General features: G+C 34.0%; 1 protein-coding gene and 1 long non-coding RNA gene across 8 annotated transcripts in view; one reads left to right on the forward strand and one right to left on the reverse strand.

Moving 5' to 3' along the window:
* LOC109546734 overlaps nucleotides 1–6,898 on the forward strand; it is a 42,897-nt gene extending 35,999 nt beyond the window's left edge. Inside the window, exons 2-3 of the long non-coding RNA XR_002172811.2 lie at nucleotides 6,321–6,523; nucleotides 6,742–6,898. This is a non-coding gene — a long non-coding RNA (uncharacterized LOC109546734). The remainder of the gene's footprint in view (nucleotides 1–6,320; nucleotides 6,524–6,741) is intronic.
* Nucleotides 1–8,588, reverse strand: part of LOC109546733 (protein abrupt) — a 36,082-nt gene extending 27,494 nt beyond the window's left edge. For 5 of the 7 annotated variants that reach the window (XM_019917814.2, XM_019917815.2, XM_019917816.2 and 2 more), the window contains exons 1-3: nucleotides 8,322–8,588; nucleotides 5,988–6,104; nucleotides 439–693 (exon numbers count right to left, since the gene is read on the reverse strand). In XM_019917814.2, the coding sequence (XP_019773373.1) occupies nucleotides 439–534 (96 nt within the window). In that variant the 5' untranslated portion in view covers nucleotides 535–693; nucleotides 5,988–6,104; nucleotides 8,322–8,588. Of the gene's footprint in view, nucleotides 1–438; nucleotides 694–5,202; nucleotides 5,321–5,987; nucleotides 6,105–8,321 lie in introns of those variants that run through there. The other 2 variants (XM_019917812.2, XM_019917813.2) reach the window with 2 other exon arrangements.
* Between the last annotated feature and the right edge of the window lie 4,635 nt (nucleotides 8,589–13,223).

Raw genomic sequence — 13,223 nt, forward strand, 5'->3', positions numbered from 1 at the left:
TCCTTTGTATTAAAAGTATGCCTGGTTTTGTCTCTTTTTCATACTGGTTTTTAACGTCTCTTCTTCATACTTTAATTTAAAATGTTTTCAACCCAAAGTACTACGCCCCGATAAACCGTATCAGATTACACCTTTTTACGTTTTTTTAATACATATCTTAGACATCTGCTTACTCCGAAATAATTTCCGTACAATATTGAGCTGAATTTGCAAACAAAAATCGCCATTTGAATGCTTTCAATAAAAATAAATTTATATGTGTTTTAAGTAGACTTTATATAAAAAGTGCATCTGATTTTAAAAAATATTGTGTTGACTACAATTTCCCATTCGCGTGTTTCCGGGTTTGCGTCCGTTTCATTTTTAAACGTTTTTTAATATAAAGTGGACAATCGATAGCCTTAGAAACTATGACTATAAATTTAAATGTTTTCTTACCGCGTCTCTCAGATGACCAAATGAGGAGATTATTGAGGAATGAAAATCATTCCATCTTAACGAATATTGCTGATTCTGGGGGGTCTCGGCCCCCATTGTGCAAAACGTAGGGGCAATCTACACTCCAATCTTTGGCCCGGTGCGTACGCCGGTATTTTGGATACACAATAAGCCACTGTGCTTGAATTGATACGAATCAATAAAATTCACATCAATTTTTCGTTCGTTTGAGGAGTCCTAGAGCATGTGAGTAATCTGAAACAACAGAAACAACATGTTTGAAACACAAATGCGAAAACACCAATTTGATGCTTAATTTGCCTTGGCTGGAAGAATAACGGTTATTTGATAATCATAGTAAGTACCGACGTACTTGAATTATGCAGACACATACGCGGGCAGGTTTAACAAAACCAGAAACTCAACTATAATTATCCATACTTTCTATTATTAACATCATGCTGACGGCTGAAGTGAATAAACATTTCATTTCAGCTAAAACAATTTACATTGAAATTGTAGGGTACTTAACTGAAATTTGAATAGTTACTTAACACACATATAGGTGCCTCTAAATTATATGCAGCCACTAATTTACTTGGATGATTATCATTACGTGCTAATGAGAAATAACTTATGTGATGCACAAAACTGTGTGTATTTTTCCTAACTGGTTAAATTGAATTATTTAAGCAAATACAACACAAAGCAACCAATTTTGAAGTCAAAATCAACTTGGTTAACTAACAATTACTGAAGCACATTACACTCAAATATATCGGTTGTGTACCTAATTAAGAAATTCTACCTACACAAAAATGCTGAAAACCGATAGAGTATGGCGTGATTTTCCTGTATCGGTCATTATCAAATTGTTGGGAACCGTTAAATTGTTACCTACACATCTATTATGCTCATGAAGTATTGAAAAATGGTAATAAAATAAATAAACATAAATTTGGTGAATTAATATTCCGTGTACGGGTGGGTGTTCTAAAGCGCAATTATTATAAATTTTAGTACTTACGAATATGGCTATTTTTAAGACTTACTTCATGTCATACGCTTGAGAATCTGCTGTAATGTTTGTTTTCAAACGGCATCAGTATTCGTTTAATGAGTATTGTATATGTTCTATTGTTATAGGAATGCCTAATGAAATGAATACAGATTCTGGTAATCAAGTGCTGAAGCGATGCTAATTCTTCAAAGCGCTCACATTCTTTTCGAATGTTACATATTAATTTCTTTAAACAATCTCACTGATGCTCATAAAATTATCAACTATTTCCCATTATTACATTTTTCTTCTGTGCTTCGCGGCAATGAAATTGTTAAGGAAATAATTAATATCAAAACGTGGTAACCGCACTCGCACTTGCCAGATTAAATACCTCATAAAACGTATTATTTTTAATTACAACGAGCACATTTTATGCGTCAGATATTTTTTCCAATTGTTAGTAATATTTCTGTTTGTATGATGGGAACTCATTTACATTCTAGCCCCTCACTAGAAATAATTAACCGCATTATGGATCCTTATATTATTATTCAAGATCAATTAATTTTATCGGTCATTGTTAACGTGGTGAAATGGGAAATTATTTGATAATGGCGAAAGTGATTTTCTCCCATTCATTCAGCTATTAATGAAATAAAACAATTGAGTGGTTAGAAAAACCATAAAATAATTGCAGTGATGAAACTCGACAAACTTGCAAAAATACATTTTCCAGGTTTAATCTACTACAAAACCAGCCATGGTGTTGAAAAACGCATTACAAAAATAAGGTTTCGTGAAAAATATTATGTGGGTCAAATATTCATACATACAAACGTCCACCTAGTTTTAAAATACATATTTCTAACACATGTGAGCACCACAAAAAAACCAAAAATATGTGGTTGGAGAAATTGAAATACCCAAAGAGCCATTTGATTGCTGGTTAGTTTCAATTTCATCTGGTCAGGTAGTTGGTCAAGTTTTTAAAGCCAAAGCCAAAGCCAAACCCAATTTGTATTATACGTTTCTTCTAATGAATCGATTCAAAATCAATTGAAGACCTTTTGGAAAATAGAGCATTCAAAATCACTTTGCCCCAGTACAAGAACAATGGATCGGTTTTCCTTAGAACAAACCGAAACTAGAAAATGTACAATAAATTACCGTAAATCAGAGTTTACAGTGAATCAGTTTCAAATTTTTGAAAATAACCCTCAAAGCATTTTTCTATTCTTTGTTGGATTCTTCAAGCGATTATATTCAGCACTAAATAATATTTGAACTTTCGAACGGAATAATTTTTCTGCTCAACTCTTAAATTAAATTTTCGCATAGCGGAACGATGTGTAAATAATATAAATTAAATTAAAAATATGCTGAAAAATGCTTGTACATTTTTTAATTCATTAGACGTAAACATTTCTTGATATCGAAGTGTTTTTTGAGTGATTTTAAAACAACTTCCAATTGAAACGTATTCAGAAAAATAGCTAAAGCACAAAAAACGAGCGTTTATATAAAATATAAAATAAGCGTTTATTCATAAAAAAATCAGTGCAAGTTGGAAATTTTTAAAACATTTAAATGTTACTTAGGAAATACACAGCTATTTGTGAAAACAAGAAAACGTACATTAAAGAATGTGCGCGTTAGCACGCAACTCATAGTTACTTTCGAGCTTTTAGCATTTATTAACGAATGGGAATGTTTGCCTGACAGGCGCAAATACACCAAAAATTAATTCACTTGAACGACATGCGTCTTAAAATAAAAATAGAAAAATTAATTCAAATAATTTATTAGCCTGTTTACTTTTTTTCCGAGCACTTGCACAATCATCGTATTTTCAGATCTAGTCTAGCAATTTGCCCGGCTTTATTTTCGAACTTTTACTCAGGTTTTTATTGGATATTAAATATGTCATGCCGCCCCACGGTGTTCCTTATAATTAAGTAGCAAGAAGCCAAAGACATATTTTATAGGCTATTTTTACGCCTTCAAACGTGCTAGTTGATTTTTTTTATATGTATAACTGGTAAACCGCGTTTTTTTCGGGGATATATTTATTTTTAAAAAGTATGATTTGCCCATCTACTCGGGAAATTGTGCTTATGCAGGTTATTTGAGTACGCTACCAATCAGGGGGTGATTTTAAATAAAAAAGCTTTTGAGTCTAGTTCGAAATAATAAAGCTACGCAAATGACTCTCGTGTAATATAGCTTGTCCCAGGGAGATGGAACAATGCAGTTTTCTGCTAGTTTCAAAGCCAAGCGAGATACGAAGAAAGATTTACAAAGGTGGATAGAGTTCCTGAATTCGACAAATCTTGAAAAATGGAAGTTAATTGTGCATTTTTTTAAAATGTCCAGGTGGTCCTCCGGAAGACAACTGGGTTTAACACTTTAGGCCGATTAAACAAAAGTTTAATCGGCCTAAAGTCTTTAGTCTCATTTAAGAAACTTTTTTTATTCAAAAATCGATCTCTTGGCCTTCCCTCCTTTATGAAATTTTCGACCAAAAATCAAAATTTCACACCATGTTTCTTACCCCCATTGGATTGTTTCCTACCTAAGAAGCTGCCCAATAACAAATAATATAAATGTTGTGGGTCTATAGTAAGGAATATATCGGCCGTGAAAATGATTTGTATATTAGTAATAAAGCATTTCCTGATATGGACTTTACTTTTCTTCATAAAATCACTCAGAAACTAACCACCTCTTTGGAGTTTGACTCTGTACTATAAAAATTCCTAGTAGACTTTGCACTTTGCAAATAGAGTCCAACGTAAATATTTTTAACGGATTAGCGCTTTCTAACAACACTCGCAAATTTGGAAATAAGTAAATCTGCTAACAGAATCGTGGGATTTTGTCCTGATCCACTCTCAACTCAGTTGTTTTCTTGTGGCTTCATCTTCAGTTTAAAAAAATTTGTGCTTCTAAATAAATGTTTTAACTGAATCGATTTTGCTTAAAGCGGCCTACTCACACGGCAGCAGATGACTAGATGATGATCATGATCTGATGATGATGATAAAGCAACACGAGGTTTAAAATGTAGGGTATGAATAGACTTTTGTAGACTTTAGTTAGATCCTGACCCACCGTACTCCTCAGACCGCAAAAGAAAACTTCAGAAGTACCCACAACCCTTAAACGTGACATCCCGTTTAAGTTTTGAAAGAATGGATTTTTATTTTTCCTACCGCCGATTTCATGCATTTCGTCCCTTTCTTTTCACACACATAGTTAATTGTTCTCTTTAAATGCATTACTTTGACCGCTTCAATTCTTTAAATTCAATTATTCGTTTATGGAACCACATGGGCAAAAGAAAGATGAAGAAAAACCCAACCAAGATGCGGTAGCAAAACCGCAGGACCCAAAGAGAATAAAGTAAAAGTAAAATAAGTCTGCAACCTGATCGAACGTATAAATGCTAAGTAAGTATTATTGTTATCGAGATACATAAGTACGTAAAAAAAATGTAAATAAAACTTCGCACATTTGATTATTTTCTTCTCACAAGAATTTCTGGCTCTAAGCAAGAACATTTTTCCAAGTAACCAGTTCAACAATATCCGGAAATATTGTTTAAAAACTGACGAGCGCTTATCCATGAAAAATGAATTAAAGCAATAAAACTTGACAGTTTAATGCAGTCATCTCAAGGTTTTTCGGGGAAATTTTTGAAACCAATATTTTCGACACTGAGACAAGAGTTACTCCGAATACTCAAAAAAAAAATGACTTACATTAGAGGCTTAAAGCAACACGAGGTGAAACACTTCACTTCATGGTTACAACCTGTCCGGCCGTACCATACACCGCAAAAACCGAAGAAATATATCCTATCCACCACCCTGCCCGCAATCTGCTAGATATACTACTGAAGAATTCACACTTTGAACGTATTGGTGCTCATATTAAATTATATTAACAGAAATAAATGTATTCCAAGGAATACACAGGAACGTGGCAAGAAATGCTTGAAATTTAAAATGGATCAAAAGCTGTTATCATCATAATAACATGTACAAAAATTCTAATAGCTTTTCTGATTCAGAATAAGTACGGTTACATAACTGTTACATATTTTTTAAAATAATCATACTTCTTAAAATACGAAAAACATAAATTTACGGACATTAAATTATCTAGTTTTATTTTTAAATTTGCAGTTTTTTTCCTTTGCTTTTAACCTGGCACTCGAACTTAACTTGGAACGCCAGAAAATTTCTCAAATACACTACAATACATACCGACAATTCAAAAACAAATCTCATCGGCAAAAAAATATATTTCGTCTTAAATTGTCGCAAATAAAGCAAATAAAATAAAACCAAATCCCCGAATTAAGCAGGTAAAAGCAACGGGAAGAAGACCTGGAACGTTCGTTCCAGATATTCTCCCATGTTAATGATTAATGGGAGAGGAAGAGCGTTGACAATATGAATATGAAAGGTTACTAAACGGCAAAGCCAGATAATTTAAAAGCTAAGATTCTGTTTCTACAGTTCTTGAAACGACAAAAACTTACCCAAAATCCCCGGCATAAGCCGCAGGTGTAAATGGCAAAAATAACTTAGCGCACTTTTTACAGTGCGAGTTTGAGCTTTTCTGTAAATTCTTAGTATGTTTTCGTATACAAACAGTCCTGAAAGCAAAAAGGCAAACGATATTACTTGGCAAAAGAGAGTAAGCAGCAAAATAAGAAGAATAAAGTAAAAATTGCGTTTAAAAGGGTGTTAGTTGCGATTTTCTGTATAAAACGTGCGTCAATGGGCCGAAATTGTGCACAAAAAACCTGCGAATGGTCGTTTGTGTACATTCTTCCAGAACTTTTATTTCCACATTTAATTTCTTCATTCAGTTTCAGGTGCCTCAGTTTGAAATACCTTATGGGCCTTAGGAATAAACCAAACCCCAACCAACATCAAGGAACAAAAGCCAAGAAAAAAGCTAAGCAAAAAAGTACCTAAACGGACAAAGCAGTCAACACTAAGGTGATGAACTGTTATTGACTTACATAGCAGCTTTTGCCCTGAAAAAGCAGGGCAAAAGTGTAAATAGTGAGTAAGTATAAAACAAAAGAAAGAAGACTTGGAATGCCCATGTTAATGGTGAATGAGTTAGAAAGTCCCTTAACGATAAAAGAAAACCTGTTTATTTATCATAAACATGTTTATCACATGTTGGTTTTGTTTATTTTATTTATGATACACACTTTCTTATATTCTTTCAAAACACTATAATTATAATCTATTAATTGTTATTAATCTAAGTAATTCTAGATCGAGATCAGTTTGAGATACCTCATGCAGAAAGGCAAAATGAAGAAAATCATCACAAAAGGAAGAAATTCAAAAAACATTGAATAGATGCAGAACCAAGATGAAGCAGAGAAAATAACCCTCAAAAAGAACAAAAGTAATAAATTGTTATTGTGAATACCTATGTAATTTATCCAAAAGCTATCCACCATTCCTTAATCATTCTTATCTTTGCTGATATCTTAATCTCTTGGGGTGACTGTTAAAAAATATTCGACAGAACACTTAAGCAACTGAATTCAACGAAAAGAAGACCTGGAACGTTGGATGTTGATGATTAATAGGGTAGAAAGAGCGTTGACGAAAGGAAAACGTTACTAAACCGCAAAGCCATTCAGTGAAATAATTAAAAGCTATGTTGGTTTGACACCGCACTATTTCCGCGATCAAGATTTGCAACACATAGAAAGTCGTTTCCAGAGTTCTTGAAGCGAAAGATACTTACTGAAATCCTAAAAAATCTTAGGATTATTTTCGAAAAGTGAAAGTAGCACTTTTATGGAAACAACGTACACAATAACAAACGATATTAGTCAACACAAATTAACGGGTGTAAAGTGCAACTTACGTGTTTGAATACAATTAGTTTACGTGGAGACTACTTGCACTATTTTGCACTATTCTGCATAAAAAGTGTGTTGATATGTAAAATCAAGGAATATTTTAACTAAGAGATCGCATGAAATGCGTCTATAAATTGTCGTTTGTGTCCACTCTTCCAGATTAGTGCAAAAGTTACCACAGTTAAAGGAGCGAAAACAAAAAGGAGAATAATTTAATTGGCAAGCAGAAGCAAACTTTTGCTATAAATGCAAGATTTTTTTTCAAAGATGCATTTTATTTTTCTAGATGGCCCGGTATAGTGATCTAAAGAAACGCGGAAATCTCGAGGGTTTTCCTTTCCATTGCGTTTCGTTCGAGGGAGCGTTAAAATAAATAAAATCAATACAGCACTAAAAATTAGTAAGTGGACAATGGCGCGCAATGGCAAAAATTCGGGATATGCGCAAAAATAGAGCGGACTGGAGAGAAAAAAGCCCATTTAAAAACTACGTTTGTGCGGCGCAAGAAAAATTCCCTCTGTGATTGGTTCCCAATAATTGCAAAATCAATACGCAGTTAATGCAGTTTAATTGATGACGAATGACAGGGTTTAAATTTCCGATATTTTTCGCTCGGAAGTTTTGCGCAGTAGGCACGAAGATGTTTGTAAATGTTTTTTTGTGAAAATGGCATGAATGAATTGAACCAGCAGACTGTAAAGTAAATCTCCCAGATTCATTTCATTCAGTCTTTAACTCTTTTAACCTGTCTTAGTCTTAGATGAAGGGGCATTTATTTTTGTTTTTAATTTTCTTTAAATGATCAGAAGTTTTGCAAAAAGCTGGATGTTCCAGGGTCTGGGTTTGTTGTCTGGTGCGGTTTTGGACCCATTAGTCCCAAAAGACACCGATCGAAAAACCAATTCACAGTTTCCCGAATTGACTGAGCAATCAGTAAACGAAACTATCAATAATATTACATTTGCAAAAAATACTTACATTTTCAGATTCCTTTTTTTGTTGTTGTTTCTTCTTCAAAACTCCCGACACCGAACTAGCGGTAACGGCAAAGTTGAGAAAAAAGGAACAAACGAAGAATAAACGCGCAAAAAAACAAGACAAAAATCTCGATCACAGTCACAGAAGAGTGCAATGTGCCGATTACAATTGTTTTAACAATCGCCTATCGACAGTCGCTCGTGTGTTTTTTAGCGAGCACTTGCGCGTCAACCTGCCACAGCAAACTCCTCGAAAGCTTTGAACTACTTGCTCTTACTCGCGCCCTTGATGTGAACAACGAGCAAGACGAGTATAAACCAACATGGCTGCGGATTTTGTCTCTCACTCCTCTACAGATTCGGCAAAATAGAGGGACAAAGAGCGACAGAGCAGGGACAGAAATATGCAGAAATGCATAATAGGCCCAGCAGCCAGCAACGTGGAGATCTGATACTTATTACGCTTACTGATTACTTATCAGAATTTGGGCCTTTGTTTTTGCGCGGTTTTTACTATTTTTATTCAAAAATCGTATTTTTTCATATTTTCGTCATTCTTTGATTTAGCTTTATTAAATCCTGGTTATTTTTTGTGTCGACTTGTTTAAACCCCAATACGTTTCCTTTACTCTATTTTATTTACGGAATTCTTTGATCTTTGATTCCCCAATTCTTCTTCAGTCATATGAGCAAATTTCCGAATATCTGAAGTTCCCAGTGGCAGACTTTATTTATTCATATTAGCTCAGATGCTGAAGAGGAATGAGATTCTGAAAAGAAACTTCTGGTGCAACATTTTCGTATATGGAACAATCGAAAATTTCGTTGCGGCTTTTCAAATACATATCCTGTACATCCAAAAAAATGGAAAATGTCTGAAACATGCGTTCAAAAATTGCAAAAAATGTATACCTATTTTGCGTTGTTGTATGAATGAAACAACAGGCATTTTACTATATGGAAAAAAATTCAAAAATGTCCGAGAAGGACCTGTTTGGTTCTGTAAAATAATCTGTTTAACAATATAGCGCAGCTCTATAAAATCACGAATAAATCGTAAAAACGATTAGTTAAAGTCGAAATCCGCGTATTCTACTATGTAAATCATATTAAATGCAAAACTTTTTGGAACAAGTGGTCGAAACGAACCAAAAATATATATTTTGCTGTTGATGCATATTTGAATAAAAGTCCTTTAACAATATCAAACACAGTGTAACTTTGATGAACTTGATGAAGAATTGGAACTTTATTTTTATTTTGCTAACGCAATATTGTCCCACAATATCACGGTTTGTCTCTATAATATGTTATATTATACGATTAAATGCTTTTGAAAAGTAATTTGCCCAGCTCTGGGTACAGAGTACTTGAACAGAAGATGTTCGATCTTCCATTGCAAAATTTCAAAGAGTTTCTTCCGTGCTTCTGGTACCTGCTTCCGGTGCCTGAACAACCCTTAGTCTTTATGTTTCTTAGACAGTGTTGAGTCACAGATCATTTGTCGTAATTTGTGACGAACTTACCGAAGGGTTGTTGCATCCGCCTTCGGACATGTTAAAATTTATGGACATTTGAAATATCCAGTTTAAACGGTTTAATTTGTTTTTGTACATGAAATAAAACAGGTAGGTATTCTTGGAAAAGTTAAAACTTCAAAAGTACTTTCAAATTATTTGTTAATTCCCAATGCAATTTACAAGAAAATGATAGTGGCTGGTGCTTTTCTATTACTTTCCCTTGACTTGAACGTACGTTCCGACTGGTAAAGTTAGGTATTTTCAAAAAAAATTCCAAAAACTCCAAATGCTCCTAAAATAAAGTTTTGCTATTTAATCACAAAATTGCTGCGAACTCCAGACGAAATAATGAAGAATGGTCACATTGGTCACACAACTACGTAAAATACTCGGGTATACCTATGGAGGAAAATCTCAAGTTTATTAGAAATTAGAAATTATAAGAACAACTGAATATGTGAATAGTAAATAAATCAGTTTCATAGCTATCAGCTGCAAAAATGCGACAGCAATTTACAAATTAATTTAATTAATCTTGTTGAGAGTAAATATGATAAACATGAAGAAAGCGAAAAAAACATACGAAACACAGAACAAACAGCAGCAAGACAAGAAGAGATTGCAATAATCTAAGGCATTCAAATTACAAAAATTACTTAAAGATTTTACGTCAGGAGACCTAATCTAGACAATTCCGATATCCGTCCTTATCGCTTCTAATAGTTTGATGTTTCACTTTCTTCACTATAGATGTTCTTAGCAGAAATCTTCCTTCTTTATACGTTTGATATTTTGAAAATCTTTAGTTAAATCCATTTAAAATTTGTTTAGGTTGTACCTATTCTTCGTGAAAACCGCAATCCACATTTCTTATCTCATTTTCTGATAGGATATTAATGAATTAACGCTTATCTTACTGGAAATCCAAGCAAAGAATCTTTGCAGGTAAAAATTTCACACATTCCACAGATTTTGGTACCAAAAGGGGATGAAAGCGCCAATTGGGGTTGGATTAGGGATGGGAGAAAAACATCGAAGTTTTGCAAACATCGATGTAATTCGTTCGATGTTGGATATTTTTACCATCGATGTTGGAAATTTGGGACATCGATAAAACATCGATGTTAGATCCTGAAATGAAAACACCGGACATTTGATGTTAATACTAGATAGAAACATTTTCTGCGAACTCTTTGAGAGTGCCGATACAAACGATAGCGCGGCATGGCGCCCTATTTCCAGCTACACCCGAAAAAAGCGTGTTTTTGCAGTCAGTTGACCGAAAAATGTGGTAACTATAAGCTGAATAAGTTTAGTCAATTTTTTATTATCATAGTAGTAGTAAAATAAACTTATTTAAGTTTAAATTAATCAATTTGAAATTCGTATGCAATGGCAAACTATCAGAACATTGTTTAACAACTTCGATGGCTACCATCGATGGTATAGATTCGATGTCCTATCCGTAGGTTGAGTGTTTTAAACGGTAGGATTCGTCTATTTATAAAAAATGATTTGTATCATTTAGCAATTGTAATTCGTTTAATTATATGTTTAAAATAGGCTTTTGTAAATAAGAATTTTTTTCTAGGCTAAATGAACAACTGAAGCTAAATAATTATTAAGCGAGCATTGACATTGCCAAAACCTACTTCGAGTACTAATTTCCTACTTATTTTTACTTACTTACTTAAATACAAATGTGTGTTTGGTACACAGTTGACGTGCATGATGGTAATTGCGGTGACAATGATTTATGTAAATAACGGACGATAGTACGTAATAATTGTTTTTCAATTGGAAAATGAAACGTTTCAAGTGCTTCAAGTTATCGGCTTGGCTTGTCTCAGAAAACTATTTGGGGTTTCATCTTCATTACCAGATGATTAAGCAACTGTTTAAATTATGTGTAGATTTTTGCCGCAAAAAGTTGATTGTAACTGTGGAATTATTTTAGGAAATTGTAAAACACTCAATTCAATAAGTTTCTTGTTAAACCTGGAAAATGTATTATTCAAGGCTTTGTTATTTACTTTACTCTGAATGTATGCTTTTAATGTATATTGAAAAAAGTTTTCATTCAAATTAGAGAACAATTATTCCCCAGTTGTTTGCGTCGTTCAAGCTTCAGACTAAAGAAGACATCAAATCTTCGAGTAGTTTTACAATTGGCACAGTGGAACAAATAAACGTAAACGTTTTAAATTGTGCACAATTGAGTACAGATTTTCAGGAAACAACATCAAGTTGAGCAGGCTACTTACATTTGAAACCACGACACCGACCATGAGTGAAAATCACATCAAACTCGTGTACATGAGGATAGTGAGCCGCGTATTGACAAAACCGTAAGACCGGCGGAGGGTTTCTTGCAATGTTCATGTGTAAAATGTTTTTGTGCGGTTCAAATCGTAACATGGCGTACCATACGCAATCCTACCCCTTGACCCCCGACCCCCGCTGCCACTCCGTACGCGTGAATATCGCTCTCTTCCGCCCTTATTGCAGTCCTTCGTCCTTCGCCCTGCTGAAAACAAACCATATCGATTTTGGTTTGGGAGCCTGTGTATACCGATATTCACTTGCAATCTAGTTGCTAGACTTTTCCGTCTACCGGGGTCATTCGAATTCGATTCGCTAAGTTTCACTTTCATCGAATCCGCCTTTGAATCAAACGTTCCTGGTTTGTAGCTCCCCTCAAGTAGTAATAATTATAATAAAGTATATGTTTATTTTTTGCCCTTTGGGCAACTCTAATTTCGTATTTGATTCTGTCCGTTCCCAAAATTAAATTACCTTCTGCTCACCTGTATAAATTTTGGTGTGACGGCAAGGTTCTTGCATCTGGTCAAAAAGTTTTTCCGGTTCTTTTCATTTGCCAGTCTTACCTTCAGTTTCCCATATCTCTTCCTTAAAACAACCTCCTCCACACGATCCACCATGCCATACTCCCAAGCACTCCAAATCAAATTCATTCCTGGGTTTCACTCATTTATTGTCTCTATTTATTAATCAAAATACGTTTCGGTGTATTTTTCCACCATCATCAGTTTTTCTAAAATAGCAGATAGTGAAATTTTTTTTTATTAATTAAAAAAACAACCACAGTTCGTCAACAGCCTCATCATATCACACATTAAAATACATCACAATTGCAATATTTTAAAACAGGCTAATTAGGCCGAACAGGTGATTAGTCAGGACAATCAAATTTGGGAAAAGACTAAAATTCATCGTTCAGATACTTAATTATTTTTACTTACATGTGTAGCGTTGTTGCTGTTTCAAGCCTTGGCATGCATTTGAACATACACCGAAACGTATTTTGATTAATAAATAGAGACAATAAATGACTCAAACCCAGGAATTAATTTGATTTGGAG

The sequence above is a fragment of the Dendroctonus ponderosae genome, unplaced genomic scaffold, assembly GCF_020466585.1.
Source record: "Dendroctonus ponderosae isolate FM_Combo_2020 unplaced genomic scaffold, Dpon_F_20191213v2 Dpon_F_20191213_3, whole genome shotgun sequence".
NCBI classification, from domain to species: domain Eukaryota; kingdom Metazoa; phylum Arthropoda; class Insecta; order Coleoptera; family Curculionidae; genus Dendroctonus; species Dendroctonus ponderosae.